Consider the following 18298-nt stretch of genomic DNA (forward strand, 5'->3'; position numbering starts at 1 on the left):
ATTAAATGGTGGCAGTCATGTGCCGAGTCCCACTTAACGTGAATTTGGTTTGGTTAATTCTGAAGAGTCATCCTTAGCTGTGGACTTGTGCAACCACAGGATTTCGATGTATTTTGTACTTCAAGTCTCCCCAAAAATACTTTTTCAATTAAGGTGAACAGGTTGTAGGTTATAAGGTTTGACAAAGTTTTTTTTTCACATCAGAAATCTTGGAATTCAAACTGGGGTGTATGGACTTTTTCGATCCACCATACATTACACTTTGTATGTACCCTTTGTATGTACACCTTTTAATTGACCAAAAGCTATGGGCGAGTGAAGTAATTGGTTTGTTGGCACAGTGATCCATGTATGCAGTTTTTTAAACCACACAAAAATTCATTTCATATTTTGCAGACCCCCAGAAAAACAAATGATTCAAAAATATTCAGAGGTCGTGGTGGAGGCATGTCGGACATGAAATTGAAGCATACGGGGGATTTTTTTTTCTTTAAGAAACTCTAGTTTAATCCCTTGAAAGCATGAAAACGTCACCACCACATAAGTGAACCATGGCAGGAGGAACAGGCAGCACACATTGCATGAGAAGGCATTTGAGTGACTTCTATTTACATTATACACATTTGTTTGTACACACATTTTGTAGAAATATAGTCATTGAAGCATATTGGACAACCAGCATTATTGGCTCATGTGGAAACATTCATGTAAAGAGAGAGAGAGAGAGAGAGAAAAAAAAGCAACTGAGATCAACAACCCAAATCTGTTATGGAGAGAATACAATTCTATTTATCGTATCACAATCGGAAATAGAAAAAGTGAAGTAGTCACATACTCCCCTTTTTTCATAGCTAAAGAGATTGAGAAATCCTTCAGGAAAGTACAATCACACAACTTCTTTCATTTCAAGCCAAGTCTTTCAAATAAATACACTTCTCTGTATCGTGAGCAGTGGCGGATTGTGGCCCACCTTGCGTCCACGAACAAAATGTAGTGTCGCCACATTAAAGCACCAGAGGAGGATATTTCACTTGTGCGGCGGAGTCATGCGGTGGGAGAATGCATCCAGCCATTACGCAACACCGCCCGTCAAAATACAGCGCAACAAAATGTAACCTATGAGCTTCGCAAACTTAAAATGGAGATTTTTCCATTCCTTCTTTAATATCACAAATAGCTCGCATAGGCCAAAGTTACTTAAAAGACGGATCTACACGCTACCACAAAGGTAGTAAATTAAACTAGAATGTCACAGGAATGTGGTGATGATCTAAACATCCCCAGTCTCAACATTAATTTGAAAAGAAAAAAATTGTCATTGGATAGACATCTGATTTAGCTTATCAGACATGAAACTATTCTGGAAAATAAACTAAAACATTTTCAAAATCATCAAACAGGTCAAACCAGTGTTCTCACCATTGCCAAAAGTGGATCTGAACTTTTGCTAAAACTATCTGCTCCGTTCTTCTCTTTGGTGCACAGAGTGGCCTTGAAAACACACTGACACTTTTTTTTCCAGTCCATAATAATTACAACTTCTCCCTTTCTGCTGCATAGACCACACGTGACTAAGATTGCAGTAGATGAGATGTTTTGCTCAAGTCAGCTTGCTATATTGTGACTGCCTGAGAAAACTCTCATTGCTGTACAAAGTAATTACGGAAGAGGGGTCGTGACCCTGCCTGAACATGAATGTGTTGTTTTCAACAGCACCGAGACAAACAAGAAAAAAAAGCTGATGTTTTATACATACAGTACAATACAACAGAACACAAGAGTTAATTTTTGGTCCAGGAGTGGTTTTAGGCAGGTTGTAATTTCTGTAACCAGCAGTAATGATCAACAACAGTCATCATTTATAATTTGTCTGTAGGCGCATTCAAGTCAACCACTGAGCCGTGGGAAATGATCCCGACAAGGTTAGTATATGAAACTTTTGGACATTTTTCACATGCAAATCCAATTTGCCAACATGTGCTCCTGGATTTAAAAGACTTAAATAACCAAAAGGTGCAAAGGTGTATGAGGCCCACCCTGATTCGGGAAAGGAAAGTGTGACAATGAAGTTATATTAAAAGACTCAATTTTAGGAGAAAAGAGGAAAAGTCTGACTTAGGAGCATTCAGTTAGATTTTTGCAATACACTTTTTTAAAGTCAATTTAGACATTAATAAAGCCCATTAATGAAAAGTTCCTTGCAAAAAGTTATTTTTTCTCATAAAACTGCAACTTTTCCAATTTGACGATGCAGAGCTGCAATCGTAAGAATAAGGAAGCATTTTATTGAAGGGAAAATGACATTTTACAAAGGTCATAAAAATAGAGGCCTCTTTTTATGCTAAAGTTGCATTTTTACAAAAATGCTATTCACCATGAGATTGCGACGTTCCTAATTTGAACCAAAAAAAGATATGCTCTTAAAAATTAAGTCACATTTTATGGGTAATGAAGTCATAATTTCACAAGAATTAAGTTTTTTTGGGTTATAATTTAGCAAAAGTCCTAATTTTCCCTCATTCGCTAACACCTTTTCAATTTCCACAAGCAAACTTGCAATTTTAGGAATAAAGTTCCAATTTTATGATTGACCAAAGTACATTTCACATTGAAGCCCGAATTTCACGAGAATTTGGCATTTTATGCTAAAATTGCGATTGACCCGTTTCAAATGAATGACAATTATTCAGTTGTTAAAATGACAACTTTGCTTTTCTAAACTCAAGCCCTGTTTCTCGTAAAGTTACGTTTATTTTCAATTTGGTCATGATCACCCCCCACCCCCCCAAAAAAGATTCTACCTTTTGCATGGGAAAAAAATGCAGACAAATGACACGCAAATGGTAGCCAAATGGTTTCCACTGTAGTGATAAGGCAAGTACGTGTTCACTGTTATTAAAAATTTTTTTTTAAAGTCAGTTGTGCATCACATGGCAGATGACGGGATAAAAATGCATTAGGGGGAAAAAAAAGGCACCGACATGGACAAAATAACCACATTTGCAAAATGGTTGCCACCGTCAGCTTAATACTTAATGGAAGGGCACGGACTGGCTGCCAACTGCACTTCTCGCTATTCAGATAAAGATGTTTAGCACATGTGGTCATATGCCAAAGACGTTCCAACACTTTCTTCCATTTTACAAAGACGCATTCCATGATTGGGGGTAAAGAGGGAGTGTACATTCAGCACCACAACAACATCTTCCGGCACAATTCATTAGCGGGAACACCTGATCGTCTAGCACTGGTTCAAGCCATCCATCTAACTAAGATTTCAACAAAACCCTCCATGATTTTAAGACAATGTGATTGCAATCGGACAGCAGCACGTGTTGACGGGATGCCTCTCATTTGCTGATAAGGGGCTAAAAAAGACGGGGCAGCTCAGAGCGAACATGTATGCGAGGAAGGTACCGAGTGTGCTGTGACAGGAAGACGAAAATCAATGACCCCACTCGGACGTACTTCAGTGTGCACTGCTCCCGTCTATGCCCCCACACACACTCCACGTTATGCTTCAACAAGTGACTCCTTACCATTTCGTGACTCTCACGATCCGCAAACGGGGAAAAAAGATAAATCAAATTCTACGATACAAAGAAATAATTGTGGCAAAAACCCTCTTTTGTGGCATTTTGAGACGTGTGACAGTGTTGATGGCTGGGAGAGTCTACATACACGCACACACAGCAGCGTGGAGCTCTGTCTCTCCGTTTCCTCCACCACGCAACTTCCTCCAGCAACCCCGGTGTGTGTTTCAAATTGGAGCGCTGGGGAAACGGGTGCCGACGGGATTCTGACTTGGATGGCCTGCTTTTGCGGTCTTTCTCCTTCACTCTGCCCAGTTCGCATCTTCCAGGCGCATCTCCTCTTGGGGCACTTTGTCCAAATGTTTACTGTGAGGATTAAAAAAAAATAAAGATGAGAAAACATGTGGCGGAAGGGAATTGAATTACAATTTATATACAATTGAAAGAAGTTTGATACTATAAATATACATGTATGCTCCCCCCACCCTAAACTTTTTTTCTAGGTCATTTGACATCATGAAAATTATTTGCATGATCTAAATGCTACAATAATGAGGGACCCTCCCTCCCCCGCTGCCAGATAATTATTTAGTACTTTCCACAAAGTCAGAAGTTGTCATAAATTTCAGTAGCATTTGTTACCAAAGCCTTAAAACTGTATGGCTCACTGTCCATTTGGAAGACCCATAAGTGCGCAACTTTCAACTTCCTGTCTGATGTCATGAGATGTTGATACAGTATTTTCACATAATGTCCCTTCCTCATGATGCCATCTATTTTGTGAAGTGCACGTAGCAAGACAACCTCACAACATGATGTTGCACTCCTGGAATGGCGTTCTCAGGCCTGCAATCCCCCCACCCCCAAACATAATGGTGCTCATTTTAGTTTAAATCAGACCACAGGACATGTCTTCAAAAACGTAGGCCTTTGTCACTGTGAGCAATTGCAAACTCAATTTGGATACATTTTTTCTAAAACAAATGTACTAAATATTAAATATACTGCAACGTTAAAAAGTTTGATGTCATATCAAAGGTTTAGAGGAGGTCAAATTAAGTTCACCTGTAAAGGTTGTAGTGCATTCCGGTTACATTCTGACATTTCAAAAATGCTGTTCAAGTACCTTTTTTCTGCCTCCTCTCACTTCGACGGTGCCTTCGCACCAAGAAGCCACTAGATGGTGCCAAGGCAATATTTTTTATATTCGGGCTCAGCACAAAAGAAAGATAAGATATCCTTTATTTGTCCCACAATGGGGAAATTTACAGCCTCCAGCAGCAAGAATGTATGTAGATGAGCTGAAGCAAACTACTGTAGTTGCATTTTTTTCCAGTAAATATCCCAACACAAATACACAAATAGGCGAAATTCAGGAATGCCGAATTTCAAATAGTCAGTGGTTCAATGTAATGAATTAATTAAAAATTCAACAACATCCAGAAACAGATTTAGATATTAGCACCCATTTAACAGAGAGCCAATTTGACTTTTTACTTACGGTACTTCCTAAATACTAAACTTATTGCACAGTGAAATGATGTCAAATTGTTGGAATGTTGGTATGTAAAGGTCTTAGGAGGATGGTGGTCAAACATACAAAATTGATGTTGGTCTCTGGGATGATGTCCGACAATGAAACTACGTCTTCACTTCCGGACAGGTGGCCTGAATTGTCTGCACTGCCCTCAATCTCAAAGCTGGAACACAAACAAGTCAAATTCAAGAAGATATATCGATCTATCTATAGATATAAAGATACAGTGTATCTACTATAGGCATGTTAAAACTGGCTTGTGTGTCGCTACCTGTGAAAAGCACCTTGTTCATAGTCTGTGTGAGCTGATTTATGCACCTCCACCCCAACAGACCTAGACATTAGAGCAAGATAATATTAAAAACATCAATTGAGTAGTAGGACCAGACCAGCACAGTGTCTCCCAAACTCTAAATCACTCTCGCCATGAAATTCTAAGTTAATGATTATTTGTTGAAAGCAATCCAAGTTATATTATTTGGAAGAATCAAATGAAATTGACTAGTTTCCAACAGTACATGTGATGATCTCTCGCTACACATGAGTACAGTGGTTGGGAATCACTGGACTAGGAGGAGCAAGTGCAATTACTTCGGCGATTTTTTACCTTAGAGGAGGAGAGGAAGCAAGTTCTAAGCTGCCTACTGACGAGGTGGAGAGGTTGGCCTCGCACTCAGCAGGGTTGTCATGCAGCGGTGGGGTCCTGGGAACCAAATCCGGTCTGCCTAGCTGAACTATAAAAACAAATCTAAATTAGGGAATGGAACTGCTGCAAATGCCAATTTGAGCATGTCTCTTGTTGCTTCAGTACCTACCACTATCTGCTTCTGACTCTGTGCTTTTAAAATGTGCGCGGTAAACCAGTCTGGGGTCCATGGCTGAATGCCCCGTTGTGTGAGAGAGTGGGGTTGGAGCTCCCAAAGTGGGAGCCCTCCTAAGACCTCCTTGACCTCCACCACGGCTCTTCTTAGATGGGGAAGGCCTTACTACAGAGGATGTACAATTGACAAGCACTGCAATTCCTGTGCTAATAAATCATCAAGATATCCCTCTCTGCAAGTAACTTTGAAAACCAAACAGACGTGCACTTACATGGAATTTTCTTGAACACTGTATTGCACATGAACTGCTGGAAGCGGTCTGCGTAGAAGCCAGGTCTGTGAACTGAAACCGTGTCCTACAATGGAACAACAACGACAAGGCTCCAGCTAGAGAATATTTAGAGAATTTATTTGACCAATTTTCCATCAAGAAATTGGACACAATTGACTTTGCACGATTAACTCATTCAGTACCAAAGACATTTTTAAACGTCTTTTCAGACTTGGTTGGTACTGAATGAGTTAATAAACAACAATGCCAAAATAATTTTTTTTCTGTCGAACTGGGGTCCCTGTCCTCTCCTCCTACTTGGTATCTGTGACTCTAAATATGTGTGGCTTTAAAACTTTATGAGTGACGTGTGGGTCGACTGAGTCAGAGTGTACTTGGCGTTGTTAGCTCAGGCTAGCCAGTCTGCGTTTTGAGTCCCCGGGCGTCAGTTATTGAAGTTGCAGATGGTGTGTGAATATGCTTGTGTATATCTTATTAGCATTTGTTCAGTCAAGTGATTGAAAGTGCAGTGGTGGCTGTGTCTACACGTAACCCCTTGTGGGGGCATTACAATATATTCTACAGTGGTGACAGGCAATATGAAACAAACGTGAACAGCGACACTTCTTTGTGTTGCTGATCATAGGCGTGCTGTTGTGGTATGCAAGTTCTGCTTTGGTGTTGACAGAATGCACTTTATCTTGGTTTTGAGTGTGAGATTATTGCAAGTGCCCCACCCTTCGGATTTTATCTGTCTTCATGCACTCGTTCACCAAGCAGTTTGAGAGTCTGCGGTAACAGGCCGTTTAGAAAAATGGTCACCGCGAAGCCACAAAAGGAGGGATTCTGCGTCAACTATTTTCATAATCAAATAATTTGAGCTCTTTGATTTACTCTTGCAAATGATAATTTTGTCTTGGAATCTTCTTAAAATTGAGCAGGATCTTACCCCATCATGCACCAATGCCTTCCAGGAGTGTTCCAACCTTTTAACAAATCTAAAGGTAGGATGAAGAAAATGTTACAAAATGCCACAAAAATAGCACGCAAGGGGGAGATTTTCTCTCGAGTCAGATACCTGTAGGACTGCAGGATGTCTATGATGCCAATGTAGATGAGTAACCGCTCTCCTTTTCCATTACGAGCTGGAATGCCTCCCATGCTGCAAAGCCAAAATACAAGCGATGATTCAGAGGTTGCAGATTCCCAACCAACAACATGTTGAGGTTCAGAAATTCAACTCACTGGTCTTCAGAATCCAACGCGCCCTTTCCACGAGCCTCACCCTGGATGGACTCCATGGCTGTACAGTACAGACTTTTCTGGGCTTGAGGCCGCCGCTGATCCGGGGTCACCGCTCCATCCGACCCACCACTGTCCCCCGAATAACCCCCAGCTCGCTCCCGATTGGCCTGATCCATGTTGTGAATGCCCATCAAGAGACTGTAATCCATGATCTTGAAACTCTGCAAGAGCTTGATAATGCACACATACAAACTTTAAATGGTTGTCATTTTAAAGTCAGGACCTACATGAAGAGTTAACACACTGGAGTATTCGCCCCCTCCAGGAAATTTTGCACATTTGGTCACATTGCAAGAGGGGCGATTATATCGCAAGCAAATTATTATTCGTTTTTTTTTTAAACCAATTACTAATCACATCATTTTGAATATGATCGCTAAAAGCATTAAAAGTACAAGAAAATAACTCTAAAATGTTTTGTTTTCTTTTCAAACAGACTCATCGTCAGAGACTGAGAACCCCTTGGCATTTAAGATTCAAAACAAGGCAGCTACAGAGAGGCTCGACAGGTTACCCAACACGATTTACATGAGTGTGTTGATGTGATCTTTTTTTTCATGCATCAACAAGTAAGACTGCAATAGGTAAATTCACTGTGCCTCAGCAGGTAAATCCAAGGCTTAACAGTCATCATTTCTATTGCTCTTCTCCAAAGTATGATTCGTTGCTAATCTAACATCTGAGATGCCTTCAGGCACCTTGATACTTTGAAAAACGGTAGCATCCCACAAAGTAAGCCAAGGATTACTATTTAGTTTCGCTCAAGAACAAGTTCTCTTTTAAGCACTTGAGTCATCAGCCACTTTCTAGAACATCATTGTTGAATACAAAATTCATGTCATAAAGAATAAGTTTGGGTTTAAAGAAAAAGCTTTGCTGTATGAAGCTTGGGTCGGGACTTGTATTGGCAGAAAAACAGGCGTATATAACACCAAGGCTCAAATTAAGTTGGTATATATGTGACGTTCATTGGTGTTGTATAACTTCAATATACTTCTTTAAAACCCTTATATTATGTTAAGGGTCAATTCGACCCGTTTCAGTTTTTGTGGTGACCAAAGCAGTGGATGTCCTTTCTTTTTCTTCATGAAATTTAGTGACTTTTCCTCATCTAGGGTCATGAACTGGTGTGTAAAATCTGGACACTCTAATGTGTAGTGGGATGTCTGTGCACAGTTTGCATACAAATATGATGTTGGGGTCATTTTGACCCAGACACTTCAATATGGGCAAGTAGCTTTTCAGATCCAAAAGAAACATGTCTAATTGATGAACAGTACTTTGTTTTGACTGCTCAGTGACTTCCAGATACCCAGCCAGGTATGTGTAGAGCAGGAACTTTCTCTCATTTTACTCGTCACTCTTCTCATCTCATTTCTTTGACCAACATACAAAAATGATTCTCCAGAATATTTACAGCTGAATAAGCTTCATCACCGAGTTTGAACTGGGATAGTGATGCAGAGGAAGATATTTCTGAGACACAGGATATTTCTGGCACGTATGGCATCAAAATGTGGGAATCCTGTGGTGCAATATCTAGTTTTGCATGGAATATGCAAGTGCATACTGGAAAGCTACCTGGAGGAGCATCTGAGAAGATTCAGATGATGCGTGTGGTTCTGAAGATGAGTGAAGGACTGCAAAGTCATAACTTCTTTACAATATTACGGCCTTGGAGATGAAGTTCAGGAGAGAAAGCTGACTATGTTGGCAACAGTCAGAGGAAATAAGACAGAAATTCCCGGTGAAATTCTGAAGATGCAGGGAAGACCTCTGCATTCCTCAGTATTTGTTTTCACTGAGAAAGCAGCAGTTGTGTCATATTGCCCAAAGAAAAACAAAAATGTTCTTGTAATGGGCACAATGCACACTGATGCATCTCTGAACACAAGAGAAGACATGAAGCCACAAATGATCCTGGATTACAACTCCACCAAAAGGGGATTTGACAATCTGACAGCACACATACAACTGCCAGTGCAATACTTTGTAGATAAAACACTGAAAATCTCAGAAAAGTTAAATGAAAAAAAGAAGCGTGACATGGAAAAACTAACTCAACAGTTCTTAAATACACTTTTGGGATTAAAAATCTGTTGTCTGTCTCTTATCTGAATGTTTACATCATCTTAAACAAAGTTGTTACTGGTGTAACCTGTTTTTTGACTATTTTGTGTGGATTTTTACAGTGCGGGTCAAAATGACCCACAACATAATCAATGTGATTTTTTTTTTCAACATAATATGAGGGTTTTAAAGACCTACTACGATATTTCGTTTAGTCAGGGCTTTGGGACCATCTTGTGGTCTCTTAGGGCATCAGAAAAAAGGGCACAAAAAGTAAACATTGGATTTTTTTTTACCTCAGATAATAGTGCAGGATAGTTTGCACTGAAAAAAAATGCATTTGTAAATAGCGAACCGTAAATACGTTAATTGTGTGATTATTTGTGGGGAAAATTATCATACACACCTATATCCATGATTTTAAAAAACACTGTAAATTAATTCATTCATTTTGAATAAAGTGCTCGTCAGGCAGTTTATGAAGCAACAAGTCTAAGCTATCGGATGAGGAAATATTTGACAGTATTTAATGCGTTGTACATTTTAGTAAATTTTATATGGATACAATTCCATACTCGGAGAGATATTTCACGGCATTATTGCTAAATAAAAACCAAAGCGCAGCACTTCATGACTCACCAGGCAGTCCCTCTGTATTGTCTTGCTAAGAGCGTTGTAATTGTCTGCTTCCAGCTGCAGGCCATCAGGCAAATCCTGGATAAAGTCGAGGTCTTTGTACGTGGGAACAGCTTTCTCTCTCTCCTTCGGCGACGCCCGTCTCTTGTAAGTGGATCCTTTCATGTCGTATTTGAGGTGCATGGGGATTATCCGGGGTAGGAGATTGTTCATAACAACTATGCGAATATTCTTGCCCCCTGCTTGGACGCAGTACAGTCCGTAGAACTTGGGCAGCAGTGTGCGCTTGTTTTGGTTTATGTTCTAGAGGAAAAACAAGTTGTGTGAAAACCTGAAGTTGAATGAAGTTACTGAATTTAATGACTAAAACTGCATCACGCTCACCATGAAGTATCCAGGAAGTAGCTTCTGGAGAAACTCTGCCTCTTTGTGCTGAACAGTTTTAATGATAAACTCGTCATCGCTGGAGACATAGAAGAGCGATCCACTGGCTCCGGGGTTGGACAGCTCAATCAGTGGCTCATTACACAGAGAATACTTGGAAAAAAAAAAGACTCAGTTCTATTAGTACTGTGTCAAAAGAGATTCCTCACTTGTCCTGAATGATTCTTTAAAAAATAAACATGAAAAAATGTGTGTGTGTGTGTGTATGGGGGGGGGGGGGTGATGAGGGTTTGACTGCAACACCTGTTTTTCAGAATATTTTGTAAATTTCCTCAAGTACTAACCAGGTAGTCATCGGGCCGAATGCCAAACAGCTCTCTGAAATAACGGAAGGCAATGGGAGCGTAGGTCTTAAAACGGAAATCGCTGTAGTGATGAGCTGGAGTCAGGTTACTGCCTTCACTGGAGACAAATCAAGACGCAGTGAGACAATTGAAAAGAATAGTATATACACACAACCTCATATGTGCTACCAACCTGGGGAAAAAGATGCTTTCAACGACCACAAAATCTTGCATGAGTACATCCCTCTCGGCTTTCTGACTCAAGCTGCCGACCGTGTGAGTAATGCCCAACTGAATGGCACCTTTGAGGGCAGAGGAAGTTGTCTGCACCAGTCAGAGAAGAAGCGACTTTAGCAAAGTAGATTACGTGAACCCCTACGCTGTTGCTGGTGTTAGCTAACCAGTGTCACTGAACCCCACACCAACCCGCCTCTAACCTTTTTGTAGGTAGTCTCTCCGGTGGTGGTCTCAACGCCCCGGTGGCCGATGGTCTTTTTCATACTCTGAGCGGTGCCTGAGGAGCCGGGCATCTGAACAGATGAGGGGTGAAAAGGCTTTCAAAAAGGGGCTGGTGAAAGCTACATGTGTGAAAGCCGTGCTCTTTGCTTCAGTCTCCAGTGACCCACCAATACGAACCAAATAGATCAATACATGACATACATAAAATACAATTTCGCTGATATTGCAGTAAAAAGTGTACTTTTCTGTGTGCCATTAAAATTTAGACTCTTTCTTGGTGATTTTAATCCTTTATTCTGCCACTTTGCCGGCCTCACTTGGCTTCCATTACCGACTGTTCTTTCAACCAATCCCCACATTCCTACATATGCACTTAAGCTATGGCAAGTGATGAGGACTTAGCATTTTGAATTACAAAAAAAAAAAATGCCGACAAACACATCCAGCTGAACCACATCGCCAACATGGACGAGACATCGTGGCAAACCACACTGGAGAGAAGAAGCGAACCAGCATGGTAGCGATACGCTCAACGGGGCGTGTGAAGTTGGCTTTTACTGTTGTGCTTGGTTGCCATGGTAATGGACAGAAACAGCCAAAGTGAAGTTGTGAGCCGTGTGGGAGCGATGGCGAACACAGCTTGACAGACACCGGGAGGTCTCTGTCAATTTAAGGATGGATAGATGGATTTGAGGATGAGGATTTATTGGAAAAAAAACAAAACAACGTGAGTACATTGTTTTATACTTCCCTAAAGTACAACCGAACTCAGTTCTCCTCCCACTGGCTTTTTAAAAACATACGCTAGCATGCATGCATGCTAGCATTTTTAAAATATAGTATACATTTTACCCTGCCTGCGTCCAATAATACAATGCGGCTTGTGTACGCGTTAAATACAGAAATAGCTCCCGTAACTGTCACTACACTTTTTAATACGGTGCGCCGTATGTTCGTGAAAATGCACTCCAAAATATCCGATTGCCTGGTCAATATGTAGCGCTAAGAGAGAGACCCATCTCGAAATGAAATGGAATCTAGCATGTAGGACGGCATGTCAAACCACTGAACAGCCCCAGCACTATTTTTTAATTCACCACATAGTTTCAGCGTGCTATGGGCTGCATCAGCTGGTTTGGACTGGTATGCGTCACACTGGCTCAATCACTCGACCAGACGAGTCAAACAGGAACCAGTTATATTTCTGATATGATCAAGAATGGCTCTGTAGTAATGATTATCTGATGACCGCGGGGCAACAACAGCCATTTGGATGAACATGTGAACAACAAAACGGTGGCTGTAAAGTATTCATGTGCGTTTGTCATCTAGCTATAGAGAAATACTTTTTGTTTTATTGACCTATAAACATTCATCCAGGGTCAGATTTCACAGCAGTAAAAATAGTGTGTGGTGCTACTGGCTGGGCGCAGTCTTTTTCTGTCAGATTAAAATCTGACAGACACAAACAAGAAAAAAAATGTAAGTGACCATTTGCAGTAAATGTAATACATGACTGTGAGGAGACTTTCTTGACGCAGAGTCAAATGAGCAAGGTGGTTTCCTGTATGGTGTCAACAACTGAACTGATGACTGAAATACAAAGGAGATTGCTTCAACACTGGACAGTACATCTCTTGCGACAAACTAATGAACAGGCAACAACAAATTATTTCACACTGTCAAAGAATATTAAATGCAATGTGTACCACAACAAACACTACTATTGCCATCACGAGTGTGATGTATTGATGTTAGTTAATTTAATATAGCCTACCATCGTTGGTTAATATCCACCGTAATTCTCCAACAAGTGTTAAAAGGAACAACACTGTTGCCGATGAACATTCAACCTTAACTCCACACAGATTCACTGACACCCACATCACTCACAAATGCAGACCCTCCCTTTAAAAGCCACAGATGCTAGAGAACGATATGAGGATGCAAAAATATATTCCGATCCAATTTATCAATAGGATGATTAGCAGAATACTTTAACTACACAGAACTAACACTGACTAGCTCGACTGCTGATATCATCTACTACAAGGCCAGGCCCATAACTGGCAGAGACACAATCAACACAACATTACAGTATCACACCATGTATATTAATTTCATTTTACATAATTGATTTATTTGCATTGTTTTGTGATGCATTATGTTTTTGTACAATATAGTGCAATTTAAAATATTTTTTGTGGGGGAGTATTGGAATGGCATATGGGTTCATTTCATTGTGAAAATTTGATTTGTTGTTTTTACGAGCTTGCTAATGGAACCAATTAAAATCCAAGTCAAGGTACCACTGTACTTTACTCGGAGGTGTAATACAACATGTGCACATGCTGCCTTCTAGTTGTGCTCGTTTGGGTTCCTCCAACATTTCAAAATTTCATATGTGTGCACTTTACAGTTGTATGTTATTAAGAAATGCAAATACCGTTCCAAAGTGTCAGTACAGTGATTGACGAGTGTTGTATTGTATTGTATTCTGTCCCGGGTTTGTCCTTACCTCCGAAGGGCCTCCTTTGAAGATGACACTTGTCCCTAAAAAACAAAGCAAACTTGGATTTACAACATGAGAGACTCAGTTTCACCTTGCTCTCACCTGCTTGGGGAAAATCTGTTAAATGCCTACCGGTGACTGATCTATTTTCAGCACGGGATGCTGTTGGGTGACAAATGAGGTCAATAATGAGCCCAGACCTAAATGTGGCGACATTTACCAGCTACTGCTTCTGATACTAGCAGCTCGGTGCAAACTGGAACTACTTTTCCCCTGAGCTGCTTGCTCCAGATTCAGCAGGTCCCTGAGGTGGTTTCTGCAATTACCACCTTCATTAACTAAATACAGCTTCTACTGCAGACTGGAAGTTGATTCGATCTGTTGGTAAAGAACTCTACTGGATGGATTTATTTTTCCTAATGATCAGATACACATTACTGTCAACCATGCTATTGACCACAGCAAGCACATGTTATTAGTGACACACAGAAGCAGCAGCTCCAACATTTTCCATGCCACCAGGCAGTCCATTATGATCAAGTAACTCCAGCCTATAATTATTAGGTTTTCACAGTTTATAACAGGTTTGACTTTAGCATGACTGTGCATCAGCCATTGCTTAAAAGTCTCTCTTTTGCCCTAAAATCTCAGCCAACTAAACTGCTAAGTCATTGGCAGACAAACTCAGTGTCGCGTGGCTATTATGTAAATTAGCCAAACCACGAGCAGACAGATTTTCCGAAAAAGGCAGACAGATGAACATTTAGGAGTTGGTGAATTTGACACTTGCATTACTTGAAGGCAAAAAACAGTCAACTTTCCATATGTTCCCTCTCATGTACAAAGTAACACTGTATGTAAAACTATCCCAGAACCGTGAAAATGTCCTAAAAAGCTTCCAAACTCAAAATTTCACTTGTCGTTATTGTGTATGTCTTGGTGAGATTTTAGCTCAGTGAGAATCAAAATATTCCAAGAGCGTGTTTTTGTTCTATGTTGCCACCACAGAAATACACCCATTATGGCAGAGAAGAAATATGGCAACAACAACAGAACTGAAAATGGAAACAGCAGCAGAAATAACAGTCCATTGTGTCTGAAACACCGTTTATTATTATTCATATGACAAAACATACTCTTTTGGGGAGCCTCAACGTGTCTGAAAAATGTGAAAATGAATATATTTTAGTCGTCCCAAACACAACGCCCCCAGGAAACTGAAAAAACAAAGGAGGTCTCAAATTGTTTTCCATGGCGGGAAAAATAGGGGTTGACCAGTAAACACTTTTAGTGGTCGACAATTTGATGAAAGTCAAGTCAAAGTTGACTAATCGATGAGATTTTGGATGTTCTTTTCTGAAAAGTAGAGTGGTTCCGATCAGTGAGACCAAAACTAAGATCAAAATTTCAACTAGCAATCACAGCAAATGTACATTTTGTAACTATGCGGCGCTACCCTTGCTTCGTACCGACAGTTTCAGAGTCACGCTGGAATGAATACTTTAAGACTAGTGGCAATCGGTATAGCCTAATCTTGAGAGGCTAAACGCTATTCTCATCCACAATCATTTTTATTTGCATACTCTTGGACCCTTGTTGGTTGGATCAAACACTGCTCCATGGAGTGTTGTTGTCCAGTGACCTCAGCTGACAGGACAGCCAAAAGTCCCTTGTAAATTGGCTGATTTGAAGTCGGCATGCCAAAAACTGAGCGACCACTCGATTGAGAGCTTTAAATTTCAATATGGAGAGTCCTGCAATTGGCTGGCAACCAGTTCAGGGTGTACCCCGCCTACCGCCCGAAGACTGCTGGGATAGGCGCATGTCCCGCAACCCTTGTGAGGATAAGCGGGTCAGAACTTGGACGGATGGATGAAAGTCTTCTAATTCTAAGTTCAAAAATTAATATGTACAAGAATAATTTATAGATCAGAACGTACGTAATTCAAAAGAACTATGTTCAATGTAATTTCCTGACATAAACGTAGCATTTATCACTCCAGTGCATTCTCGCCCACTCTGAGAGCACCTCTCGACTGTAACCAGTGGCAACAGCTACGGCACTTCAATGCAGCAAAGCCGCAGGTCAACAAATGCAAAAGGATGTCGAGATGATTGTACACCTGTAGGAACACTCACGACCACATTCAAAGATAGAAAGGGTACTCCAAGCTAAAGAGGAATGTTAATAAGGCACAGTCACCTGCTTGCGATTAGCCTGGCCACACTCACATTTATTCCACTGAGTAAGCAATGAGCATCATTCTGCTAACCCTTTTGTTACATAAAAGAGCATCGCCTGCCATGCACTTTCTGTTCACGCATCAAGACACACGCCCAGGCCAGTACCTCGCTGCAGCGCTCTCCTCCAGAAATGTGTCCTAATATCTGGAAAGCAGGACATGGCTCAAAACTGACATATGAAAACAACAACACAGGGCTAGGGGAAACCCAAATTGATATCTCTTCCCTAATATGTATATTTTTTTAATGCCACCAGACAAGGGCCCCTGCGCTGGGAAATGAGCGTTGATGACAGAACCAGAAATCGTTAGCAGAAAAGCATAGTTGCCAAAGTTAGAGCTGTAGATCTTAGGGAATAAAACCCCACTTTTAACAACAACAACCACAAAAGTAACACGATTCCTGTTACATCAATTCACCTTTTGAAGACTATGGAATAGATGACTGAGAATTTAAACAAATTCAAAGAAAAAAAGTTGGATTGATATTGTGACACCAATTTAACAATTATTTCATCAAATGTCATTTGGGGAAATCTTGTCGAGTTGACAATGACATTGTTAATTGTTTACGTTTTAATATACATTTTTAAACACAATAAATAGAGCGCCATTTTTCTAAAAACAGCAGCGTCGGACACGGAATAAAATTAACTTTAAGTCAAGGCGCCCGTATAAAGCAAAACCAAGAAGGAGGAGGGGGGAAAACCCAAACCAAAATATTATGAATAAAAGTCATTGTCAATGGCTTTTTCCGTAAGCGAAAGAATGGGGAGAAAAATCAATTGAACAGACGGCAGGAAAAATAAACAAGGCTTACTGGAACACATTCGCATCGAAGTGAATAATAAAATACTAAGAAAACATAACAATAATGCGTAAAAAGGAGATGATGTGTGGGTGGGGTTGGTTTCGTGTGGAAAAAGTCGTTTTTTTCAATATATGGTTGTAATGAAACAGTAGAAAGCCGAGGCGGGGTAGTAGGAAGGGTGACACGGCAATGTAGAACTGTTTACCGTTAGTTGCTTGGTTGGAACACAAACAAACGAAACAAAATGTTATCACAAAATAATGACATGGGAGTCTACAAGCTCAATGTAAAGAGTCCCTGGATCCAGCTTTCTCCATATTACATCACGACAGAAATGACCGGTTCAACAATTAAAAACAACAACTGAACCACAGTGCTCTTTACTATTTAGCATAACGAGACAGAATATTTAAATGTCCCGGGAAGTGAAAACGAGCTTCGCCACAACTAACCTACTAAATTAAGACAGCGAACTAACTAACAAGGTAACTAAACACCGGTTCTTTTATTTGCTCGGCATTAGCTTAGCAACCTAGCCTCCCGGGGCTTGCCAAATTCAAAGGCACAGCATCCCCCCATTGATCCTCATCCCTACAAAACGTCACACCGCTGGCTTCTGTGGGCTGGTTTATAGGTAACAAAGTATAAACACGTGTTGGCCAGATACCTGTCGGAACTGTTGATCCCGGGTCTGCTGTTCCACCAGCAGTCGCCATTATGGTTCGTTGGTTCCACTGCGCCGTTCACATTTCAGACTGCCCAGCTGCATACTGCGGGTTTAATGGTTGACATCGGCACCACATTGCCCCCAGTGGAAGGAAATTGGAGTGTTTGGAATAGTCCCCTAGTGGGTGGTACGTCTGCCATACAGGTCCGAGGTTCTGGATTTGAATCTCTTGCTCCCACATTCCAAAAACATGCATGCAAGGTTAATAAAAAGACTGAATTGTCCATAGATGTGAAAGAGAGTATAAATGGTTGTCTAATTATCAATCCCCTGAAATGTAATACTGTAGAAACATTTTCTTGCACAATGCTCAATATTTGGATATCACTGGCAAATTAATCATATATTAAGTACATGTAAATAAATAATTTCCCTGAGACAATGGCATTTGATGACACATATAAATCCATACATGTTCTGCTTATCCTCACGAGGGTCTCGGGTACTGACAAAATGACCACTATTTTTTTAATTATCTTCCTTTCCTACACATTTAATTTTAATGTGTATACTGTATAAAACAGCATTCATTAGTTCATCTTTATACTACAAATGAATGTTTTCATCCTGGACGATGCAGGCATTATTTTTACTTCTCATGACCAATTACATCTTTTTATTAGTCCAAGTGATTTTTCACGGATT

The 18298-nt window shown here is 40.5% G+C and overlaps 1 protein-coding gene across 1 annotated transcript; it reads right to left on the bottom strand.

Annotated features, from left to right (window-relative positions):
* Positions 1 to 479: 479 nt before the first annotated feature.
* Positions 480 to 17746, bottom strand: LOC127601488 (phosphatidylinositol 4-phosphate 5-kinase type-1 alpha-like). The gene is made up of 16 exons (XM_052066812.1): positions 17594 to 17746; positions 13879 to 13913; positions 11339 to 11431; positions 11095 to 11225; positions 10902 to 11019; positions 10558 to 10710; positions 10177 to 10476; positions 7408 to 7637; positions 7241 to 7324; positions 7112 to 7160; positions 6163 to 6247; positions 5886 to 6056; positions 5678 to 5804; positions 5342 to 5404; positions 5134 to 5233; positions 480 to 3899 (listed from the first exon to the last, which is right to left on the bottom strand). Exons 1-16 carry the CDS (start codon positions 17640 to 17642, stop codon positions 3897 to 3899), a joined length of 1791 nt encoding a protein of 596 aa, XP_051922772.1. The 5' UTR covers positions 17643 to 17746; the 3' UTR covers positions 480 to 3896.
* Positions 17747 to 18298: the final 552 nt, after the last annotated feature.

The sequence above is a fragment of the Hippocampus zosterae genome, chromosome 5, assembly GCF_025434085.1.
Source record: "Hippocampus zosterae strain Florida chromosome 5, ASM2543408v3, whole genome shotgun sequence".
NCBI classification, from domain to species: Eukaryota; Metazoa; Chordata; class Actinopteri; order Syngnathiformes; family Syngnathidae; genus Hippocampus; species Hippocampus zosterae.